This window comes from Oryctolagus cuniculus, chromosome 4 (genome assembly GCF_051225735.1).
Source record: "Oryctolagus cuniculus isolate XC-2025 breed Fujian yellow rabbit chromosome 4, ASM5122573v1, whole genome shotgun sequence".
Classification (NCBI taxonomy): Eukaryota; Metazoa; Chordata; class Mammalia; order Lagomorpha; family Leporidae; genus Oryctolagus; species Oryctolagus cuniculus.
In genome coordinates, this window is record NC_142870.1 from 138848793 (window position 1) to 138874051 (window position 25259).

A 25259-nucleotide genomic window follows, 5' to 3' on the forward strand; every position below is an offset into this window, starting at 1 on the left:
AACACACACAGTTGGAAAGTGTCTATAGTCAATGTGCTTACTGATAAATGACATCTTATTCCCTAAAAGTTTTAATAAAAACAGGGGTATAGCAGATTAAAGTACTGGTTATGATGCTAGCATCCCATACTAGAGTGCCAGTCCAAGGCCCACCTGCTCAGTTTCCTATCCATTTCCCTGCTAATACGCCTGGGAAAGCAATGGGAGATGGTCCACGTACTTGGGCCCCTGCTACCCATATAGGAGACCCAGAAGGGAATTTTTGGTTTTGGCCTGGCCCAACCCCAGCCATTGTAGCAATCTGGGGAGCAAACCACTGGTTGGAAAATCTGATTCTCCTGTTTCAAATAAATATATAAATAAGGCTTTAAATTAAAAATTAACACATGTATGAAAATAAAAGGACTTCATGAAATTCATGGAGGGGCCAGCGTTGTGGCACAGCAGGTTAAGCCACCACCTGAAATGCTAGCATCCTTAATGGGGTACTGGTTGGAGTTCCAGCTGTTCTGCTTCCAATACAGCTGCCTGTTAATGTACCTGGGACAGCAGCAGAAGATGGTTCAAGTACTTAGGCCCCTTCTATCTACATAGGATAGAGTTCCTGGTTCCTGGCTTTGGCCTGGCCCAGACCTGGCTGTTGCAGCCATTTGGAGAGCTAACTAGTGGGTGGAAGATCTCTGTCTCCCCATCCTCTCTCAAGAGCTCTCACCCTCAAGAAAATAAATAAATAATCAAAAAAAAAAAAAAAAAAAAAAAAAAAAAAAAAAACCACCAGAACTAAAAGTAAGTTGGATCTAAGCTTAGACCTGGCTGCTCCACTTCCGATCCGGCTCTCTGCTGTGGCCTGGGAAAGCAGTGAAGTATGGCCCAAGTCCTTGGGCCCCTGCACCCACGTGGGAAGACCCGGAGGAGGCTCCTGGCTACTGGCTTTAGATCGGTGCAGCTCTGGCCGTTGCAGTCAGTTGGGGGGTGAACCAGCGGATAGAGGACCTCTCTCTCTCTGCCTCTTCCTCTCTCTGTGTGACTCTTTCAAATAAATAATCTTTAAAAAAAAAATGCTCAGGGTTATAAGCCATCAAGGAAATGCAAATTAAAAACCACAATGAGGTTTTACCTCACTCCAGTTAGAATGGCTCTCATATAGAAATCAACAAACAACAAATGCTGGCAAGGATATGGGGGAAAAAGCACCATAATCCACTATTGGTGAGGATGTAAACTGGTGCAGCTAATATGGAAGACAGTATGGAGAAACTTCAGAAATCTGAATATAGACCTACCATATGATACAGCCATCCCACGCCTGGGAATTTACCCAAGCCAAAAACAACAACAACAACAAACAAAAAACAAAACAAAACAAAAAACACAAACACACACCAGCATCTGAAAGAGGTATCTGTACCCCCATGTTCACTGCAGCACAATTCACAATACCTAAGATATGGAAACAACCCAGATGTCTATCAACTGTTGACTGGATAAAAGAAAATATGGTACATATATGGTACACTATGGAGTACTACTCAGCTGTAAAAAAAAAAAAAAAAAAACGAAACCCTGTCTTTTGTAACAAGATGGACACAACTGGAAACCATCATATTAAAAAAATTAAGCCAGTCCCAAAAAGATAAGCATCATATATTTTCCCTGATCCAAGGTAACTAATACAGTACCTAAAATGTAATGTATTAAAGTGAAAGACATTTTGAGATTCAATGATTATTTACAGCTCTTGTCTCTTCTGTTGAGGAATAGTATTTTCTCCTTCACACTCTTTGATGAACTCTTTTACTTAGAGTCGGGTTATGATCATTAAATAAACCAAAAATAGTTCTTTGTAAAAATTAAGAGTGGAAATGGGAGAGGGAGGAGGAAGAAGGGTTGGAGCGTGGGAGGGTATGGTGGGAAGTATCATTATGTTCCTATATCTATATATATCAAACACACGAAAATTATATAACTTAAATAAAATTAAAAAAATAAAATGTATATTCAATAACTGAAAAAAAAAAAAAACAAGCTAGGGTGGGCATTTGGCCTAGCAGCTAAGACATTCACATCTCACATCAGAGTGCAGCAGTTTAATATCTGGCTCTGGCTTCCTACAAATGCAGACCCTGGGAAACAGCTGGCTCAGGTAATTGGATTCCTGCCACCCACAGGGGAGACCTGAACTGAGTTCAGAGATTCCTGCTTCAGTACGGCCCAGTCCCAGCCACTGTAGGTGTGTGGAGAATGAACCAGCGGATGGGAGCTCCCTCTTTCTTTTGCCTTTCAAATAAATAAAATTTTAAAAGTTTATTTCAGTGCAACATATTCCCCAAATACATGTATCTGAGGAGCCTTCCAAAAGTTCACAGAAAGCGGTGATATTTGGCACAGCAGTTAGGACATCTACAATCAGTATCAGAGTGCTTAGATCTGAGTCCTCACTCTGCTCCCAATTCCAGCTCCCTGCTAATGCACACCCTGGGAGGCAGCAGGTAATGGCTCAAGTACTTGGGTCCCAGACACCCACACCGGAGACTCAGATGGGAGTCCCGGCCACTGGTTTCAGCCTGCCTAGGCATAGCTGTCACAGATGGGAGAGATATCTCCATCTCTCTGCCTTTCATAAAATACATTTTAAAACTTTTAAAGTTCATGGGAATATTAGGAAAAAGCTATGCAAGGATTTCAAATTTTTTTGTGCCAAAATAAACTTATCTTTCATTCCACTCTTCTCAAAACTTTTTGAGGAAGACTCATACACCCTAGAAAAATCAACCAGCTAATTAACTAAAAATTTCTTATAACTGTCATTTTTTACTGTCACCACATTCATTCTATATAGGGTTAAAACAAAATGTTCACCCTGTTAACTCTCTGGTTTGGTGGTCTCTGAGAAAGACATGGACAAGAACTTTTACCAGCTTAACAGGGATTATGGGGCCGACGCTGTGGAGTAACGGGTAAAACCAGAATCTGCAGTGCTGGCATCCCATATGGGCACCAGTTCGAGTAACAGTTACTCCACTTCTGATCCCGCTCTCTGCTATGGCCTGGGAAAGCAGTAGAAGATGGCTCAAGTCCTTGGGCCCCTGCACTTGTGTGGGAAACCCAGGAGAAGCTCCTGGCTCCTGATCAGCCCAGCTCCAGCCACTGCGGCCAATTGGGGAGTGAAGCAGCGGATGGAGGACCTCTCTCTGCCTCCCTTCTCTCTCTGTGTAACTTTCAAAAGAAAGAAACAAAGAAAGACAGACAGGAAGGAAGGAAGGAAGGAAGGAAGGAAGGAAGGAAGGAAGGAAGGAAGGAAGGAAGGAAGGAAAGAAGGAAGGAAAGAAGGAAGGAAAGCAGGAAGGAAAGAAAGAAAGAAGGAAGGAAGGAAGGAAGGAAGGAAGGAAGGAAGGAAGGAAGGAAAGAAGGAAGGAAGGAAGGAAGGAAGGAAGGAAAGAAGGAAGGAAAGAAGGAAAGAAGGAAAGGAAGAAGGAAAGGAAGAAGGAAAGGAAGAAGGAAAAGAAGGAAAGAAGGAAAGAAAGAAGGAAAGAAAGAAGGAAAGGAAGAAGGAAAGGAAGAAAGGAAGAAAGGAAGAAAGGAAGAAAGGAAGAAAGGAAGAAAGGAAGAAAGGAAGAAAGGAAGAAAGGAAGAAAGGAAGAAAGGAAGAAGGAAGGAAGGAAGGAAGGAAGGAAGGAAGGAAGGAAGGAAGGAAAGAAAGAAAGAAAGAAAGAAAGAAAGAAAGAAAGAAAGAAAGAAAGAAAGAAGGAAGGAAGGAAGGAAGGAAGGAAGGAAGGAAGGAAGGAGAAAAGAAAAGAAAAGAAAAGAAAAGAAAAGAAAAGAAAAGAAAAGAAAAGAAAAGAAAAGAAAAGAAAAGAAAAGAAAAGAAAAGAAAAGAAAAGAAAAGAGAAAAGAAAAGCTATTCCTGTAAAGGAGACCAAAACTGGGAAAAAAAAAAAACCGGGATTATATGAAAAAGTAGAAATGAGGTAACTAATGTGGTAGGCATCATAGGTTAAATGAAAGGACAGAGTATTAAAATTCACTCTTATGAGTTCTTTTGAGGTTCTATACTGACTGTTCTACTACTGCTAGCATTTACTGGGATGATAAAACCTTTCTCTGTCTGGCAGGTCTAAAGAGTTTTTGGCAAAAACGAAAGATATTTTAAAAGGAGAGCAAAGAGAGGGTAGGTGGATAAAGTCTGTCTGAGATAGTTTGGGCTCTCCCATAACGTCTCCCCCGCTCCAAATGTTAAGGCCCATTCAGTGTCTACTCTATCCTATCATTAAAGGTGCAGATATTTAAAATGAGCATGTTGTTAAGAATAAACAAAAGTAAGTATAATTTTAAACATGTCAAAATATTTCACTTTTCCTAGCTAACATGCTAAGTACACTCAAAATGTAATGGACTTCTTATACAGCCACATACCACTATACATGTAAAATCACAGAGATCAAGAGGAAGAAGAAAACAAGTCCAGAATAGTAAGAAAAGGTTACTACATAAGAAGGAATGTTGGAACTAGGAGCCTAAAAAAAAGCCTCATAGTATGAAAGTTTCTGGGGCTGGCGCTGTGGCTCACTTGGTTAATCCTCCACCTGCGGCCCCAGCATCCCATATGGGTACCGGGTTCTAGTCCCGGCTGCTCCTCTTCCACTCCAGCTCTCTGCTGTGGCCCAGGAGGGCAGTGCAGTGGAGGATGGCCCAAGTGCTTGGGCCCCTGCACCCTCATGGGAGACCAGGAAGAAGCACCTGGCTCCTGGCTTTGGATCGTGCAGTACTGGCCATAGAGTGGCCATTTGTGGAGTGAACCAACAGAAGGAAGACCTTTCTCTGTCTCTTTCTCTCACTGTCTATAACTCTACCTGTTCAAAAAAAAAAAAAGTTTCTCAGCACAGAAGGCAAACGGTATGACGGTATGGTATGCATCACAGTATACTGCCACGATGAAGATGCAGCTTAGTTTCGTGGAACAAATGAAAGGCCAGTAAGGTACAATTTGAATTTCATCATGAAACTAACCTCAATTTCACGAAGTTTAGCTCGCTTTTCCTCACTCATTTCAGAGTACTTGGAGAACTTGGACTCAGTCATTTCTTCTTTGATTGGATTAGAGTATAGGTGATGTTCTTCAGATTTAGAACTTTGAGTATCTTCTTCATCTTCACTTTCTTCTTCTTGACTTTGGAAATAAGCAAAACACATCGTGTGTCAAAGAAGCAAAAATAAATAAATAAATAAATAAATAAATCCCCCCCAAAAACCTCCACTGTGTCACATTTTATAGTTTAGATATCTTATTTTTCACTTTGAGTCTATATAATATTAGCAAAGCATAAGAAGACAAAAGTTTTTACAAAATATTTGATCAAATATTTTTCTATTTGGTAAAACTTGCTTTTTCCACATAAAAAGTTCAAGCTTCAACATATTCATACTTTAATAAATTCTGCCAATATTAGTATTATCACAAGCCACTGCTTGTGATACCAGCATCCCATATTGAAACATCAGTTCCAGTCCCAGCAGCTCTGTTTCTGATACCTGTTAATACACCTGGGAAGTAACAGACAATGGCCCAAGTATTTGGGCCCTTGCCTCCCATGTGGGAGACTAGGATGGAGTTCCTGGCTTCAGCCTGGCCCAGACCTGGCTGTTGTAGAATTCTGAGGAGTGAATTAGTGGGTAGGAAAGTTTTCTGGAGCCGGTGCTGTGGTGTAGTGGGTAGGGCTGCCAACTGTGACACTGGCATCCTGTATGGGTGCCAGTTCATGTCAAGTCTGTTCCACTTCCAATCCAGCTCCCTGCTATTGTGCCTGAGAGGGCAGCAGAGGATGACACAAGTGCTTGGGCCCTTGCACTCATGTAGGAGACCCAGGAGAAATTCCTGGCTCCTGGCTTCAGCCTGGCCTAGTCCTGGCTGTTGTGGTCATTTGGGGAGTAAATTAGCAGATGGAAAACCTGTACGTCTCTCCCTGTCTTTAACCCTGCCTTTCAAAAATAAATAAATAAATAAAATAATAAAATGAGTTAGAACACTTTTAGCACCTAGAACTGCTCTCAGTATATATAGTAAGCCCTTTGTGGGTATATAATCTGAAAAAAAAAAATTATCTTTTCTCTCTCTTCCTCCCTCTCTGATGCTCTTTTGAAGAGCTTAAAAATTTTTACAAAATAAGAATATATGATAGTACATAAAATCACAAATATTTCAGATGTTTTAAAATGGTTGAAGTGTGTGTTTGTGTATTTAACAGGGATGTTTACTGAAAAATCATTTTACAAAGGGTTCATCAAGTCAAGGACATGACTTGGTTTTGGTGAACTGTGCTATCTTGGTAAATTGTGGTATCTATGTAATAGAAATTACTTAACTAATTCCAGCCTGTTACTACTTTTTTCTGATGGGGGGGATTCCAAATATTCCTAGGCAAAGGGCAAACATCCTTATACATTTATCTGCACACTTGCTTTTAACTACAGATGAATATGTAATAGGCTAATCAATGGACTGACATGGAATATCACTTTCACTTGAGTGAAAGACAAGTGACATAGAAAAGTATGAACAGTACTTTATCATTTATGCTTAAATCAATATGCATAGAAAGTATCTAGATGGCTAGGAACTCAACATTAACCATATTATCTAAGACTTTTAAAAATGAGCTATACATGGGGCTGGCACTGTGGGGTAGCAGGTAAAACAACTGCCTGCAGTGCCAGCATCCCATATGGGCGCCAGTTAGAGACCCAATTGTTCCACTTCTGATCCAGCTCTCTGCTATAGCCTGGGAAAGCAGTAGAAAATGGTCCAAACCCTTGGGTCCTTGCACCCGCTGGGAGACCCGGAGGAAGTGGGGGAGAGAACTAGATGGGAGACCTTTCTCTTTCTCTCTCTCTCACTGTCTCCCCTTCTCTCTTGTGTAATTTGAGTTTCAAAGTAAATAAATAAATCTTTAAAAAATGAGCAATACTATTTTAATAAGCTTAAATTATATACAATATATTTTTAAAATGTTAGAATTTTTCAAGGCCGAAGCTCTTATTTACCAGTTCTAGGTTTAGTATCATCACAACTTCCTCTGGCACTTCTTTTAAAATAAATGGAAATTCAAGACTACATTTACATAGGATTCATTACAAATGAGATTTTTTTGGAAATTTTTTTCCAAAGTATTTTTTAAATCATATTTTTACCAAAAATGCAGTAATTACTAGTTACAAAAAGTAGCCCTAATTAAAAAAAATTTAGATTTAGCCACTAGACAGTAGTACTGAGGCATAAGAAAAGTTCAAAAAAAAAAAAAAAAGAAAAGAAAAGTTCAAGTAAATTTGTTACACTAAAGCTTTTTCCTTGCTTTGTACTTTCATAGTTATTTTTATTATCATGATTTACCTCATGTTTCTAGGAAAATCAAATACATGTTATACTTCTAGTGAGCCAGGCTTCTATCAGTGAATTATTATTCCACATGAACACTAAATTGCACTCATGTATTTAAAACATTAACACAAATATCAATTTATGTAAAAAAAAAAAAAAGAAAAAGAGAACTTAATACCTTCAAAACAAAACCAACTGAGCAATATATTTCAAGTCTTTGATGGTTTTTCAATCCTTCCCTACTCCTAAATCAAATAATTATTTATGAGTAATACATGCTTTTTTAAAAAGATTTATTTATTTATTATTTACACATAGAAAGGAGAGGCAGAGAGAGAGAGAAGTCTTCCATCCGATGGTTCACTCCCCAGCTGGCTGCAACAGCTGGAGCTGTGCTGACCTGAAGCCAGGAGCCAGGAGCTTCCTCCGGGTCTCCGACACAGGCGCAGGGACCCAAGGATGTGGGCCATCCTCCACTGCCCTCCAAGGCCAAAGCAGAGAGCTGGATTGGAAGTGGAACAGCCGGGTCTCAAACCGGCGCCCACATGAGATGCTGGCGCTCCTTAACCTGCTGCGCCACTGCGCCACAGCGCCGGCAGCAGTATGTGCATTTTAAAGCTGTGATTCTAAAATGGTGAAGGTTGTGGACATAAAAAGCGTTAAGAAACCCACTGTTTTAAAACAGAACGAATGAAACTGTCCCCAATTTCTGTTCCCCTAAACAGTTTTGGAAAGCTAGTTCCATCAGCAAACCACCCATATCTTGCAAATATTCTGTCATAATCATTACTGACTTTTTCTGATCACACCAATATTGCTGGAAATACATCACTGTGGACAACTTTTCCTCATCATTCCAAACTGTGTTTCTACAACCTACTGATTTTGATCTAACTTTCTGCACAATTCAAATACTCACTTACTGAATCCACACAAATGCTCACACTGTGCTAGGACACAAAGGGACTTCCCCTTTGCTCCTTCTTCCCACAATAAAATATAAAGATTTTTTAAAACACAGAAACCTCTGTTCAGTGTTCCTGACATCATCTCTTCCAACTTTATAAAACCAATTTCTTTAGCAATGATTTAATAAAAGTCAAGTATTTCCTAAACTACCAATACAAGCTTAAACACAGCATCAAAACAAAAAGAAAATTTTAGAGTCATTACCTAAGAGTAAAAATTATTTCTTTGTACTTCAAAGAAAGGATTTTTTTCCCTTTCACTCACTCCTAGTGCTTACATTTCAGTAACAGAATGATTATAAGGCAATATTTTTCTTAGCAATGTACAATTCAACAAAAATGGGGCATAATCTTCCCACTCACATTTTAAAAACCCCTTTTTGTGGAGCCCTAAACAATATTTGATGACAAAGATTTGAAACAATGCAGTTGGTCAATTAGCAACTAAGTGAGAACGTATAGCCAAGGGGTAGAAAGTAAGCTCAAAAGCAAAGGGAAACCAGATGCATCAAAACCAGAAACCAGAAGCTCCTTATTCACAGGAAAAACAATGGAGAACTCAAAATGTTCCATTTACATGTTTTTTAAGAGTGAAGTTTTCCTCTTCACTATTATTTCAACCATACCTCTTAATGAAAAAGGGAGTGTGTGTGCACAAGAAACAGTATATTCGAAACTTAGATTCTTACTTTTGATTTTCTTCTTCTTCTGATTCTTCATGCTGGTCAAATAACTCCCATTTAGATGTTGTTACAGCTGAATGGAAGGAAAAGAGGATGTAATTCCATAAGGTATATTAGCATTTTTGCAGTAGAATTGTAGAAGCCCCTCTTTAAAACTGGAAGTTTATATTACAGAAGTTTTTTTTTTTATCTATTCTTTGAATAGCCATTTCTACGTGCCAAATCTCTTTCCTCACACCTACACTATCATTTCCTTCAGATTCATAAAGTGATAGTGCTGTCATCCTCACTTGCATGTTGGATGTAAGATTTATTTCATTAGAACCTACAAATATTAGCAATTACAGAATATAAGCACAAGGCCAAATAAATGTGACAGGCAGATCTGAATTGCATCTACTAAGTGTTATGGGAGGGTCAAAACTTCGTTTCTCTGAAGCTAACCTCTAAATAGATTTCCAAACAGGAACAGCTTCCTGGCTACAATTTCTATTAAAATGCCTTAACTGGGAGGTTTTCAGAGATTTCTCTGATTATTCTCAAAGCTTCCAAACAGAAAGATCTAAGAAAATTATTAACAGTAACACCAACCACAATGAAATCTTACACTAGACACACAGTAACATTGGATCTTAATGCTGTTAAAACGCTGCAAAACATAAAAGGTCAATGTACATAGGCATGTGTGCACACACATATCCCTCGATGATTATTGGTATTTAATTTTAAAAGCATACCCATTATCAATTTATAAGTACTTAATTTTTTAAGATTTAACATTTATTGTACTTTTACTCACCCTGTGCTTCCAATTCAGATTCATCTACAGCTTCCCACTTTGAAGGGGCAACCTTAAATATAGGTTCATTCTTCTTTGAGTCTTCAGCTGCATCCACTATTAGAGAAAGAAGAGCCATTAACTCCAACTACTAGGGAATGATCCAAATTAATGAATTTTTGGTGCTCAGTATATTACTAAAAAAGTAAAATAAGGCCACACATAGACAAACAATAGTATCAAAAACAAGAATTTTGACTAATCCAATTCTCTGCTTTTGAGATCTAATTTTAAACATATACAGTAGTCTTCCTTTATCACGGGGGGATATTTTCCAAGAGCCCATGGGGATGCCTGAAACCTTACAAATACTATGTTTTTCTCTATGCAAACATACCCACAGTAAAGTTTAACTTAGCAGCTAGGTACAGTAAGACAGTGACAATAACTAGTAATAGAATAATTAAAGCAATATATTGTAATAGAAGTTATTTAACAGATATGAATTATTTATTACTGGACTTATTCATTTAATATTTCCAGACTGTCATTTATAGAAAGTCAAGCTTATGGGTAAGAGAGGACTGCTGTACATATCAAGTCTGAAAATATGTTAGTAATATTTTAAGCAAACAGGGAAGTTGAGAAGTAAAAAATAACACCTTTACCTAAATGAGAACTCATGTATTTTTGTGGTATTTTAACATACAATTCAAATGTACTAAAGTGCTACGTACACTTCCTATTTCCAAAATGATTTTAAGTTGTCAGGAAAACTGAACCTGTAATCTAGGAAAACTAATAATAAAAACAGAATTAACACGGACAGGCTGAATGGTTAAGAAACCTGAGTCCCAAATCAGAGATCCTGGGCTCAACTCTCAGTCATGGCTCTGGATTCCAGCTTCCTGCTCCGGTGGACCCTGTGAGGCACTGGTTCCAGAAACTGGATTCCTGCCAGTCAGGTGGAATATCTGGATTGAATTCCTAGCTCCCACTTCATCCCCAGCCTGATTCCAGCTGTTGTGGGCATTTGGGGAATGAACCAGCAGATGGGAGACCTAGACTAAGTTCCTATATCCCAGCTTCGGCTTCTGTCCTATCTCAGCTGTTACAGGAACTTGCAGAGTAAACCAACAAATAAGAGCTCTGTCTTTCCATCTAACTACCTGTCTCTCAAACAAACAAAAAATTTTCAAAAGCAGAAACTGGTAAAACCAGGGACCTAGGATTATGACTATAATTTAACACAAAATTTTGCCTATAATTTCCTAGCAGTGAAGACAAAAAGAGAAACTTGCTAATATTATTAAAAGGCTGACTGTCCCAACCAACAAAGAAGTGTAAGCAGAAAAAAAGTCTTTTCTTTGGCACAAATATTAAAGGGTATCTAAATTTTGACAAGACAGGAAAAAGAGGGGCTGGGGCTGTGGCTCAGCAGGTTAATGCTCTGGCCTGAAGTTCCGGCATCCCATATGGGCACTGGTTCTACTCCCAGCTGCTCCTCTTCTGATCCAGCTCTCTGCTCTGGCCTGGGAAAGCTGCAAAAGATAGCCCAAGTCCTTGGGCCCCTGCACCCACATGGGAGACCCAGAAAAAGCTCCTGGCTCCTGATCGGCACTGCTCCGGCCGTTGTGGCCTATTGGGGAATGAACCATCGGATGGAAGACCTCTCTTTCTCTCTCTGCCTCTCCTCTCTCTGTGTGACTATGACTTTCAAATACATAAATAAATCTTAAAAAAAAAAAAAAAAGGCAAGAAAAAGTAACTTGAAACCATCAGCAATTAAGACCTTTTCCCACATCAACATGTGTGGAAATGGATGAATTTTGGTAACTAAACTTTAGTAGCTAGATTTCATCAGTTTAAAACTTGAACTTACAAGGCACTCCATCAAGATCATCATCAAGACTTTTTATCGGAACTCCATCAAGATCATCAATGGGAGTAGCATCAATAGGAATTCCATCCACATCTTCCAGGGGTGCACCATCAAGCTCTTCCTCAATGGGGGCACCATCAAGGTCATCTGGTACATCCTATAGAAACATACTACTGTAACATTTTCCCTTGCTTGATACAGGATTAATTTGCAATCTACAAGCCATCCTGGTTAGATACCCACATTCCCTGGTACAATGTAAGGACATGTTAAGATTATTTTATCATTCAGACTGCCAAAGAAAGTCATCTATTCACTTATTTATCCAATGTTTACCCAGTGCTTATTGTGCCATGTATTATGTGAATGAATCATGACAAGCAAAAACTGGCTTAGCCCACCACCAATGAATGTAGTAAAGGTTTTTGTTGTTGCTATTATTGAGTGTGGGGTGGGGTACAGTGAGCCGGGAAATAGCATGATCCAAACAATGTAAGTGCAACTATAATAAGTACTACAACAAAGAGGTATATTATATGATTAGAATGTTTAATAGTAAGTTTCACTTAGATAGGTTAGAGATGGTGCTCTGAGGTTAATCTAAGCTAATATACAAAAAATCCTCAACTTTGACGGTTTTACACTTTTCTAATTTTACAATGGTGTGAAAGTGACACACATTTTAGTATAAACCATATTTCAGATTTTTAATTTTTCCCAGCCACCCACTGACCATGAAGTTAAGTAAACAATCAACACTACAGTGCACTGTGTTGCCAGTGTTTTCTGGATATAGGCATTCAACAAATCACATGACATACTCAATACTTTATTTAAAAGTAAACTTTTTCTGGGGCCAGTGTTGTGGCATAGCCAATTAAGCTACAGCCTATGAAACCTGCTCCAGTTCAGAATCCTGAATGCTCCACTTCCAATCCAGCTCCTTGCTAATGTGCCTAGGAAGGCAGTGGAGGATGGTTCTGTAACTTGCCTTCCAAATAAATAAATAAATCTTTTAAAAAATTAAGTAGGCTAGGCTAAACTATGTTGGTTTATCAGAATGTAACCCCATCCCAAGTTGAGAAGCAACAGTATACAACAGTATACATCTTTTCATAAAATCAAACAAAAAACCAATTGCCAATTTTCCTAAAAGAATGCAAAATAGAGTTCCTGTTAGATGTAATTTCAACTCCTGGGATCCAGAAATTTCAGCAAAAAAATCCATGATGTAATGGTAAAAATAGCTATTTCTCAAAAAAAGGTTACTTACAGACATGGGTCCTTCAAAAACATCACAGAAAATGGGTATTATGAAAAATCCACGTGTGGATTTCAAAAATTTTTGCACCAAAACATACTTTTTAGTCCATTTTTTAATAAATTTGTCCACAAATTTTTTGAAATATCCACATATGTAACTTATCATGGCTTCAGAGCACTCCTCGCCCCAAAAACATTTTTAAAAGCACATACAATGAATGCATACCTCTGTTTCCTTTTCTTCAATAATATTTACAAGTCCTAAGAAAATATTTTGTAGTTTGATCAAAAATGGTTCTGGATATATTGCCCAATCTTCCCATGCTCTGAAGCAGGTCATTACCCGTTGCTGAATTAGAAACAGACAATAAATTATTATTTTGAGCAATATGCCTCAAACCTCATCTCATGAAAATTGTTATAATCTAAATTTTCCTTTAAGCTAACATCTTTCTTAAAATGTTAAGAAAATAATTATCATTACCATGTTTAAAAGAATTTGTCATCTTCCAATTAAAAGAAAAACATTAACCTCCAAAAATAATGAAGAAACAGTAAATTTTGCTCTTTACTACAATAAGTCAACTCCCATCCCATTAGTACTAAACATGAGCCACATTCTGGGAAACATTTACATAAAATCTTATTAAAGCTGGAAATCAAAGTAGCCAAGTTTTAACCTGAATCCCTTTATGGTCCAATGCTTACTTCCTAATTCTGGCTGACACCTTTCTCTGTCCTTACCAGGAATTGTTTTGAATGTTCTAACTTAGGGTCAGATTGTTAGAGGTCAAAATTGTTTTTTAATGGAGTGGTACGAAGTCCCTCAAATGACGAGGACACTGGACATATTCCCAAAAATTTCCTTAAAAAAAAAATCTCATCATGAAGAATTTTAATTTACTCAATTATAAGACGCTTTGTGGCTTTGTCTGACTTTTCTTAACACTGGTCTACAGCTTTTAAAAATTATAAAGAGTCACTGAACACTTTCTAAACATATATAACTAAAATGTATATCCCCAAATCCAGCCAAACTATACATACCATCAGAAAACAAGTAGTTTTCCCACTGTTTTTTGAAAATATTTAAGATAATCAACACTTAAAACTGAACAAAATAACACTAGTTAGTATATTTTAAAATTTCAAGCATTTTTGATAATGAAATGAAAATGGAATAATCTCAAAATAGTAATTTCTAAGATATCCAAGTTTTTATTGAAGTGGTTTTATGTACCCTTCTAGCTCTCCAATGCCCTCCCCATCTGCCTGTTTAAAACACTAGGGCAAAAGAGTAAAATACACATACCTTAAAGTTTTCAGATTGTAAATGGCCTTGAATTGTACGATAGGTAGCATTGAGGTCTGAAAATATCTGACATAATTTTGTTTCAAAACTGAAATTTAAACAATACATTCTTTAAAATAGAATTTACGTAAAAATCCACATCATCTTCAGCATGCTAGCCACTGAAAACACCGCCGGGACTTAAAAATCAAGTTAATCAAGAGAGTCTTGAAAATCAAGAACTAGGAGTTTAAACTTTAAATCCATAACTGAATTGCTTTTACTCCCATTATTCTAGATTTCTCTTATTACCATACATCTAGGAATAGTTTCAAGCCATGTAGTTTACCTTCTTTGTCTTACAAGAAAGATAAAAGTGGCTTTTCCAAAAAACTAGCTGAACTAAGAGGAATTATATTTTGAAATTTGTTTTGCTGAATCTAATCCATAAAATAAATCCAGAAGGGAAAACCAAGGAAGAATTACATGTCATTACATTACAATAATGTCCTATTGCCTCAGCTGAAAACATTAACAATGGACTACAATTTTGGGGCCAGCGCTATGGCTCAGAAGGTTCAAGACCCAGTTGCTCCACTTCCCATCCAGCTCTCTGCTGTGGCCTGGGATAGCGGTAGAAGCTGGCCCACGTCCTTGGGTCCCTGCACTTGCATAGGAGACCTGGAGGAAGTTCCCAGCTCCTGGCTTCAGATCGGCTCAGTTCCAGGTACTGCAGCCAACTGGGGAGTGAAAAAACAGATGGAAGACCTCTCTCTCTCTCTGCCTCTCCCCTCTCTGTGTAACTCTGACTTTCAAATTAATAAGTAAATCTTTAAAAAAAAAAAAAAAATGGACTGCAATCATATAATTTTTTTTCAATATAATGTTGATCAGAAGAGAACGCAGATTATATTTCTACAGTTAATGCTATATCTTTGGTCTCTTATTTTTGCTATTATTTATATCATTTATTTATTATACAAGAGTATTTATTTATAAAAGTTTGTGGAAAATGAAATTAAGGTTGTTTATTTTGGCACAAAAATTTTTAAGGTCTATGCACTGTGATTTTCTATACCCTTCTACAAACTTCTTAAAATACTCTCATACAATGCACTAAAATTAGGAAGGCATTTTGGCAAGCTGCTTGGGATACCTACATCCAGAGTGCCTAGTATGGTGTCTCACTTCTACTTCCTATCCAATTTCCTGGTAATGTGCCTGGGAGGCAGATTATAATGGCCCACATACTTGGGTCCCTGCCACCCGCACTATAGATTCAGATGGAGTTCTAGGTTCCTAGCTTCAGCAGATCTAGATGTATCTACCCATCTATCTCTCCCTCCCACCACCCACATCACTCTATTCTGCTTATCAGATAAGCATAAATTTAAAAGAAAAAAGTTATTTTTGAGTCCATCTATTTGTTCTGTAGTCAATCATTATGAAAATGAAAAAATAAAATATCTAGAATACTGATAATTTAGCACAGTGGGCTAGTTCAATGAATACAAGTCAATTTTCTTTTCTTTTCTTTTTTTAAGATTTATTTATTTGAGAGGCAGAGTTACAAACGGGGAGACACAGAGAAGAGAGAGGCCTTTACCCACTTGTTTGCTCCCCAAATGGCCACAACTGCCGGAGCTGAGCTAATCCAAAGCTAGGATCCAAGAGCTTCCTCAGGGTCTCCCATGTGGGTGCAGGGGCTCAAGCTCCAGTGTATTCCCAGGCCATTACCGAGGAGCTGGATCATAAATAGAGGAGGGGGCCAGCACTGTGGAATAGTGGGTAAACCCGCCGCCTGCAGTGCCAACATCCCATTTGGGAGTCAGTTCAAGTCTCAGCTGCTCCACTTCTGATCCAGCTCTCTGCTATGGCCTGGGAAAGCAGAAAATGGCCTAAATGCTTGGGCCCCTGCACCCATGTGGTAGACCTGAAGGAAGCTCCTGGCTCCTAATCAGCCCAGCTCCAGCCATTGAAGCCATCTGGGGAGTAAAACATTAGCTGGAAGACCTCTCTCTCTACAGCTGCCTCTCAAAAAAAAAAAAAAAAAAAGTGGAGCAGCCAGGACTCCAGCCAGGACTCTAACTAGTGCCCATATGAGATTGCCAGCAACTCAAGTAGAGGCGTAACCTACCACAGCACAGTGCTGTCCCTACAAGTCGATTTTCAAAAAAAATTCTACAGCCTATAAAAAAATTATTTTTCACTGTTAGATAGTCTTAACAAAACAATCTTCCTTTCTGAATTTCTTACCCTTAAATCTTTATTTCAAGAACATTAACTTACATCATTATACTTACAATTTTCTATAATATGAAGCATTGGCAACTTTGGCTGAAGAGTTGTACAAAACATCAGAAACCAAATATAATCTGGCAATCTGTAATACCAAAAGATAACATAAAATGTATCAAAAATAAGAACCACAGGCTAATAACATGGCTAGAAAAAATTCTGTATTGTTGTTTCTTAATAAAGCTAATGCTTAACTATAACTTAATCATTACTAAGTGGAAGAATTATGTGGAATTCCGTATCACAATCATGCCATTGGCAAGAATATTATCTGTTAACTGATTTACATTTCAACTTGTTGATGAACTGTGTATCAATGAACAAAGCAGTCTTCCTAGCAGAAGGAAAAGAGAACTACAGAGGAAAGGCTTCGTCAAGTTGCTCATACAAAAAGGAAACCAATTCCAACCCCAAATAAGTCACTGTCTCACATTTTTTAATTAAACAAACGCTCATAAAATGCTCATAAAAGTGGGCAGGTTTTCACCTCTCCCTGTGCCTTCACTACCTTTCTGCTTGTCAGATGGATAAAGATTTTTTAAGTTCATAAAGAAAAATCATTGCCATACCTTTTTAGGAAGGGGTGTCTTTAAGATGGACAATGACTCAGTGATGCAATCCACTATTTCTTCAGCAGCTTCAGCATTATTAAGACAGAAAACCATTGCATCTCCAATATCATTTTTCCTTGGAGTTAATCCTCGCAAGATTTCTTCTAATTTGTCCCTCTGTCTGAATATACATTTTTTAAGCTCATAAATATTTATACAGATTTCAAAGTCATTATAACTTCTGCTCGCAAATTAATTTCTTTAAAGCTCAGATAAAATAATTCTGAAAACTGAATTGTTAAGCCTCTCAAATTTGTTACAATTTTTTAAAGGACTTATACTGAGAAGAATACTTTGCCCTGAACTAATAAAAGATTCCAGTAGTATTTTTAGCTTACAAATTAAGTAAACATAAAATGTGTAGTTTTTCAATAGTATTTGAGGAAAGCCCCAGTTCTTTCATCCCACTATATTGAAGAACCACCTTCATGCTCTTTCATCCCCTTCCTTAGAAGAAGTCTATTACTTTACTATTTCTGCATGGAATTAGGACAGCTACTTTTTCTGTAAAGGAGAAGATAATACAATTTTACTTATAAAAACACAAGGCAGGCAGATTTGGCCCATGGGTTGAGTTTGTAGACTCCTAGCCAAAAGTGATAATGAATATTCATTTTGAGAAACAAATACAGTTAATTACTAGAGTTCTCCATTAGCAAATGTTCTCACACACAAAGCATTTTGTTTTTTGAAATTTATCAGTGACCTTTCTTGTCTTTCTCATAGAAAAAAAATTCTATGACTTTTAAAATGAAATTAGGTTGGCATGAAGCTATACTTATTCCTCCTCCACATCGAAACTACTTTCTATGAAGGAGCATATGCTTCCCTCACCTCCACCTGCACTGAATGAGCACTAATAATAACCTACGTTGCCATGGTGGCTATCTCACAGCCCATAACACACTGTAAACTCTATGCAGAGCCTTTGCATAGTCAACATCAGACCCCACTAGCCAGACAGCAACTTATCTTCCTTATGTTACATTCAGAGAGGCAAGGATTCTAAGGGTGCCCAGATAATTTCTGCAAGAATCTGAAGTATCTCAATGCCAAACAAAGAAGTTAGCCATGTTTAAGAGATCAGAATTAATTTTATCAGAAGGCAGAAGTCAAAGCCAATAGGATACATCCTTGTATTTGTCAAGATGGTTAAAATTATAAAACCTACATGAAAGATGTTACTAAGCATTCTACACTAAAGAAAAAAAAAATTACCTCAGGGTTAAAATCTTAGCAAGACCATTAACTAAAGCAATCATCAAAGAAACTTTTCTGAATATATAACAGAAAGGAAAAATATCTTACTCTTCCTTAAGTGCTCCCTTTTTACTAGGCTCCTCCACAAAAGCTTCTGTTTCTTGCTCTTCTGACATCCCATGCAGGTAGGGATTTAATGGTGGTGGCCTCCAAAAAGACCCATTTTTGAACATACGAAAATCTTCTGTCCGCCACTTAGTTGGAGAATCTCCCTAATAAATATCCAGAAGTTATTAGAGATGTCTAATAACTCAGAGTTAAAATTAACAAATAAATGATTCTACTTGCCTGCAGAATAGAGTAAAGCTTCCACCTATAGTAAACATGGGCTGGTGTCTGGTTTTCAAATAAGAACCTAAATAAAACAAACACAAAATTAGACATCATATTCTCTAAGAGCTATCTTCAACAAAGTATAAATAAATGAGAAACAGTATTTGCCTATTTGGTTCTAAATAAATCCAAAAGTAAGAATTCCCAAAGGGAAGTTCTTACCCACTGCCATCCACTACATACTCCCTCATGGCCCCAGCCCCATGCTACTAAGTGAATGGCATTCATATTCAGAAAGCATGCATCTTGCTGCATCTTAGACTCTATCAAACACTCGGGTCAGACACTGTGTCTGCTATGGGGAGATTTTCCCTAATATATAATCTCAAAAGCAGTGGTTTTACACTATTCAGTGTTAAATTGGTGCCTCAGATACAACAACAATTTCCTGTACAATTAATTTTTTTATTTTTATTGACAGGCAGAGTTAGACAGTGAGAGGGAAACACAGAGAGGAAGGTCTTCCTTCCGTTGGTTCACCCCCAAAATGGCCACCACAGCCAGCGCGCTGGGCTGTCCCAAAGCCAGGAGCCGGGTACTTCCTCCCAGTCTCCCATGCGGGTGCAGGGCCGAAAGACTTGGGCCATCCTCCACTGCCTTCCCGGGCCACAGCAGAGAGCTGGACTGGAAGAGGAGCAACCGAGACAGAATCCGGTGCCCCAACCGGGACTGAAACCTGGGGTGCCGGTGCCGCAGGCAGAGGATTAGCCAAGTGAGCCGCGGCGCCAGCGTATACAATTAATTTTGTTATGTTACTTATGAAGATACTTTCATTAAAATGCGTAATGAAAAATATTTTCCTTCTAGAGAATGCTGAAAATAATGCTATATAACTAAATAAAAATGTGGTGGGTGGGGGGAACTGGCGCTGTGGCATAGCAGGTAAAGCACTGCCTGCAGTGCTGGCATCCCATATGGGCGCTGGTTCAAGTCCCAGCTGCTCCACTTCCGATCCAGCTCTCTGCTATGGCCTGGGAAAGCAGTAGAAGATGGCCCAAGTGCTTGGGCCCCTGCACCTGCATGGAAGACCCAGAGGAGGTTCCTGGCTCCTGGCTTCAGATCGGCACAGCTCCAGCTGTTGCGGTCAATTAGGGAGTGAACCAGAGGACAGAAGACCTCTCTCTCTGCCTCTCCTTCTCTTTGTGTAACTCTGACTTCCAAATAAATAAATAAATCTTTTTTTTTTTTAAGATTTCATTTATTTATTTGAGAGGTAGAGTTACAGACAGAGAGAGAGGTCTCCCATCTGATGGTTCACTCCCCAGATGGCCATAATGGCTGGAGTTGAGCCAATTTGAAGCCAGGAGCTAGGAGCTTCTTCTGGGTCTCCCACGTGGGTGCAAGGACCTAAGCACTTGGGCCATCCTCTACTGCTTTCCCAGGCCACAGCAGAGAGCTGGATTGGAAGTGGAGCAGTTCGGACTTGAACCAGGTCCCATGTGGGATGCTGGCACTGTAGACCAGGGCTTTAACCCACTGCGCCACAGCGCCAGCCCCATAAATAAATCTTTAAAAAAATCAAAAAAAAAGTGATGGGAAACTGACCTAAGCACATTTTAGTCTAATTACTAAGATTGATTCTTATCCCCTTGCAAAATAATTGCATACTTTTTAGAACTTTATTCTTGGAAATATTTTTAATTCCAGAAAATAGTTTTAAAATGTACACCTAAAGATATACGAAATAGGAAATATATATGTGCATGCATAAATATATATATAAAACATACTATTCAGTCTTAAAAGAAAATCTGACATATGCTACAACATGGATGCATCCTGAAGACATTATACTAAGTGAAATAAGGCAATCACAAAAGGACACTTATATATGAATGCATTCAGATGAAGTATGTACAATAATCAAATAGTAGTGACAGGATGTAGAATGGAGTTTGCCAGGCTGAGGGGAGGGGAGAAGAGGGAGTTATTTAATGAGTACAAAATTCCAGTTATAAAAGAGGAAGAAACGAGATGGGTGTGGTCATGGTTTACACAGCGTGAATGTACTTAATACCATTGAATTGTACACTTAAAAATGATTAACAGCAAATTTTTATGTATTTTACACCAAATTTTTTAAATGCACACCTGAACATAGGATTGTTGATTTCTCTGTTCATAATCATAGCTTCAAACATTGGCCCTTCACGTACAACAAACTCTATCATTCGATGTATCAGAGCGAGCAAATTCCTACAACAACAACACAGTTAAAGAAAATGGATTCAGACCTACCACTATATAAAACTATACTTGACCTAAGTTACTATAATTGTGCAGAAAAAGATTATTCTGCTGACTAATACAGAATTCATTATCAAAATGGTAAACTGGAGCATTTGTTAATACCTTATGCATTAAGATGAAGTGGGGCAGTGGGGGTGAGGAGCAGGGGAATGGTAGGGGAAGGAAAGCTTAAGGGAGGGTGGGAAACCACAAAACCCCTCACAGTAATAAAGATTTAATTTTCTAAATGCCATTTAACTTTATTTTCCAAATGCAAAACATAAATTATGTATCACAACTAATTGGAAAGCTGCAAATATATAAAATCAGTATCTCAGACCTTGCATCTATTATAATCATCTAAAAACTTACACACTATCTCATTTTTAAAATAAAATACTCCTAATCCAAGCACTTATGTGGTGGTTTTGAAATGTTGCAACCATGACTATAATTTATAAAAATGCAGAACTACTTAACAAGTTTAAGGCCTGATTTAATAAAAAATCCATCCATCTCCTGTACTTTTCTGGCACATATATACCAGATGGAGCTTTTATTAAATTTGACCTTCAGTGAGGCAACATCCCTTTGGATCACATTTCAAACTAGTTCACGACTCATGACATGTACAATGCTGCCTGTATATTATGAAGCAATGGAAAAATTGTATTGCCAAAACATTAAGTGGAGTTTTTACTCTTTCCAAAATATTCCAAAATGGGGGACATGGTGAAATGCCCTTCCCATTTTCCATTACAACTATTTTCAAGTTTTTAAAGCCCAAATAAATATATGCAACTTTTCAGTACAGGCATTTTATTGATTGGACTCACAGAAAGCCTTTATTTTTAAAATCTGAAGGTGAGTCCTAAAATCATGTGATACCTTATTTGGCTCCAAACACAATTTCAGACAGTGATTACAATGTCAGGCAAGAATGATTCCATTTATTTATAAGCTGCTTTGGATTTCTCATCTCACCAGTCCACCAGCATACAGAGCTGGCAAATAACAATTGGGAACAGCAAAAGGATATTGGCTCTTGGTACAAGGAACACACTAAATTACACCTTTAGCATTCCCAGCTCAAATTAATTCATATAACTGCTAGAATATAAATAAATATATAGTTATAGGACAAGACAGTTTTGGCTCTATAGTGGCCTGCTTCAGAGTACATGAACAGTAAAATAATCTATCTCATGGTGACTGTACTTATTTTCTCACAGATTTCAAACAAACCTACTTAAGTGGACTCTAGAAGTGCTACATAGTGGGAAAAAATTTAAGTCTAATGAAGGTCAAAAAATTTTATGAAAGTTTAAATCTTTACAAAGGGGAAAGTATACATTTAAAACTATTAATTCAACCTCAAGTTATTAAAACCAAAAAAAAACAAAAACATGGCTTGATTTTAAACTTAATTTTTTTTCATATAAGTATTACTTGCTCTGCAAGTATGCAATTCTTAATATCCAAATTAGAAAGTATTCTCAGTATCCATGGCATTTAAAGGAAGGGAGATAATGTAAAGTTATGATTCAGTTCCAAAACTCCCACTGGTATGAGCCAAATTAAAGCTAAGGGAAATTTTATGTATCATAATATGACCAATTACTAGGTGGACAAACACTATACATCCAGAAACTTGTGTGAATTAAGTCAAAAGCAACTCAACTTCAGTATTAAGGATAGATGAAAAATGGTGCAGCAAGTTTAAAACCAAAGGATTCATTCTAATAAAATGCATACTCAAAATTTTGTTTAGAAGTAAGCTGAGCCACACATAAAGCTACAACTGGATATTGTGATTTTTTTGAATATTACAAAAATGTTCCTGTGACTGCTTTATCAGTGGAAAAAAAACCCACTATAGTTTTAAACAGGCTTGTAACTGATAAAATCTATTTTTTCTAATTTAAAGTTTAAAAAGAAGTTTTTTTAAATGTTTCATATGATTACTTAAAATCAAAATCTGACAATTAACTGTTACTAGTTTGAATTCAAAATTTTTAAAAGACTTAATCACTCTTGTTCCTTAAAAACTGCATGTTTAATTTTTATATAAAAAATGGTGGCTTTTCTACCAGAATGGAACAGTGTAGTACAAAAAGATGATATATTAAAAGTGCATTATTTTATTTTAAGATGGTAATTATCTTACTCTGGGTAACAACAACCAAAAAAATATTGTCTCTCAGTTATAATAAAACCACATTTATTGGAGTTGATCGTACCAATGTCTGGTCAAAAACTGTATACTTTCCCAATCCATCCCATGATGTTTTCCTGGTCCCCCGCTGCCGCAGACAGTTCAGCTGGTGTTGCTCACCAAGGCCAATGTCAAAGAGAATTTGGTATTCTTTTGTGTTCATTTATTATTCAACCAGTGTTGTGTTCCTGTGTTTGGGAAAAGGCTTAGCTTGACTGAGCAAGAGCATACCTAGAACATGAATGCTTCTGCTCTAACAGTATGTTGAAAAAGAAAAAACAGAAAGAAAGAAAAAAAGGGGAAATAAAAAGAATTCCAAATACCTTTGTTGTCATGAAAAAGTTTCTAGCATGTCCAGTGTTCACAAAAATAATATGATTTTCTTCTTAAAATCAATTAGAAAAAAACAAAACTATGTCTTCATTAAGGAGAGCTCAACCAAAGTTATATATTAAATGCAGTTGATTAAGAAACCAAGAAAAAATAACAGCAGATTGATTCAAACTGTAACATTATCTAAAATTTGATGAACATTTAAAACACCTACTCTCCCATAATAGTCTAACATTATTAGACCATCAACTCCAGATTAAATCTATTAAACATATTCTAACTAAAGCTATATAAGTTCCCTACACTCATTAATGGTAAAAATAAAAAAGATAATGACATAAAATTGTAAAGTATACTAAGCTAGTTAAGTTTCACATATCCCCCCAAAAAGTACTGGGAAGGAACCATTGCTCAGTCAAGATATTACCTTTTCCTCAACACCATTTTTTTTTTAATTCAGAAGGGGATATTGTCTATATTTAGATCAGTAATAATAAAGAAAAACATGTACCTTTCTGTTGGGATAACCACTTTGACTATGGCTTGCGACAGAGTCTGTATATGAAGTCACATCAGATAATAAACATAGAATATGTGAGTATTGTTAACAAGTAACAAGCAAAAATATACATATGCATTGAAAATACTACACATCTAATCACAAGTTTTGCAGGCAATCACTGCATTTGAAGTAATTATACACTAAGCAATTACATAAATGCAAATGGATGTGTTCAGTGAACAATAAGCGTTCACTAAATGCAAAGAATCAGAACATTCCTGCCAGAATGCACACCAATGCACTGAAATAGGTACTACACTGAGAATTATCAGATAAAGATTTTAATTTGTGAAATAATTAACTGTTTGCCTCCGACCATTAAGTTTGCTACTTTGTTCCCAAGCCTTTAAAACCAGCCCTGTCATTTTAAGTGTAATTAATCTATAACAGAACCAACAAATTCTTATAACTTGAAATTAGGTTGGTTTATGTTTAATAAAAAGAAAATACTCACCCTTTGCTTTTACTAGATTAATTTTTTTAAAAACCACATATGCTCTCAAATATTCTAGTACCTCAGACCTTGAGACTAGCTAGCTGCCATCCAAACAATTTAAGAAGTCTAATTGAAATGCACTTAACCAAATACAATGCATCACTTTCTCAGAACAAAGTAAATTTAGATACTGCCCTTAAGCAAACCTGGATACAACACTGGACAAAAAGAGGGAAAAAACTTAACAGTGGTCAAAAAAGGAATGATAGCCACAAATAAAAATACAACCTAATATTTCAATACAGCGTTTCCATGGGCTAAGGCAGGGAACACATTTACTTATTTCTTTAAGAGTTGCCAAACAGAATAACACACACATTTTCTATAAAGTTGTTGAAAAGAAATACTACCACAGATTTAGTATTTACAAACTAGATGCAGCCCTATGTACATCTTTAAAATTACCTTCTCAAAATCCTCCTTGTTTTTGGGTGGCGGTAACATGGGAGCATTGGGGTTTTTTAACCGCTCTCTAGGCTGCGCATTAAAAGGCAGTCCGGAAGGAGGTGGGGGAAGCGTATGTTCCATCATAGAAGGCGGAATGTATATTGGATGTGGAGGAATAGGTACAGCTTTACCCCAACCTAACTTCATTTCAAAAGACATAATCATTTTCCCTATAAAGAAAAAAAGAAAGTCATGTTGATAAAAGAAAATACTACTGGTAATTTAAATTAATCTTCAT

At 37.2% G+C, this 25259-nt stretch overlaps 1 protein-coding gene across 15 annotated transcripts in view; it reads right to left on the reverse strand.

Moving 5' to 3' along the window:
• U2SURP (U2 snRNP associated SURP domain containing) overlaps positions 1-25259 on the reverse strand; it is a 61808-nt gene that overhangs the window by 12798 nt on the left and 23751 nt on the right. For 5 of the 15 annotated variants that reach the window (XM_070072685.2, XM_070072684.2, XM_070072683.2 and 2 more), the window contains 13 exons: positions 24980-25191; positions 24028-24071; positions 20831-20935; positions 18695-18761; positions 18455-18618; positions 17105-17267; positions 16541-16620; positions 14259-14346; positions 13173-13295; positions 11684-11840; positions 9823-9918; positions 9030-9096; positions 5008-5167 (listed from right to left, as the gene is read on the reverse strand). In XM_070072685.2, the coding sequence (XP_069928786.1) occupies positions 5008-5167; positions 9030-9096; positions 9823-9918; positions 11684-11840; positions 13173-13295; positions 14259-14346; positions 16541-16620; positions 17105-17267; positions 18455-18618; positions 18695-18761; positions 20831-20935; positions 24028-24071; positions 24980-25191 (1526 nt within the window). Of the gene's footprint in view, positions 1-5007; positions 5168-9029; positions 9097-9822; positions 9919-11683; positions 11841-13172; positions 13296-14258; positions 14347-16540; positions 16621-17104; positions 17268-18454; positions 18619-18690; positions 18762-20830; positions 20936-24027; positions 24072-24979; positions 25192-25259 lie in introns of all 15 variants that reach the window. The other 10 variants (XM_089331092.1, XM_089331091.1, XM_070072687.2 and 7 more) reach the window with 3 other exon arrangements.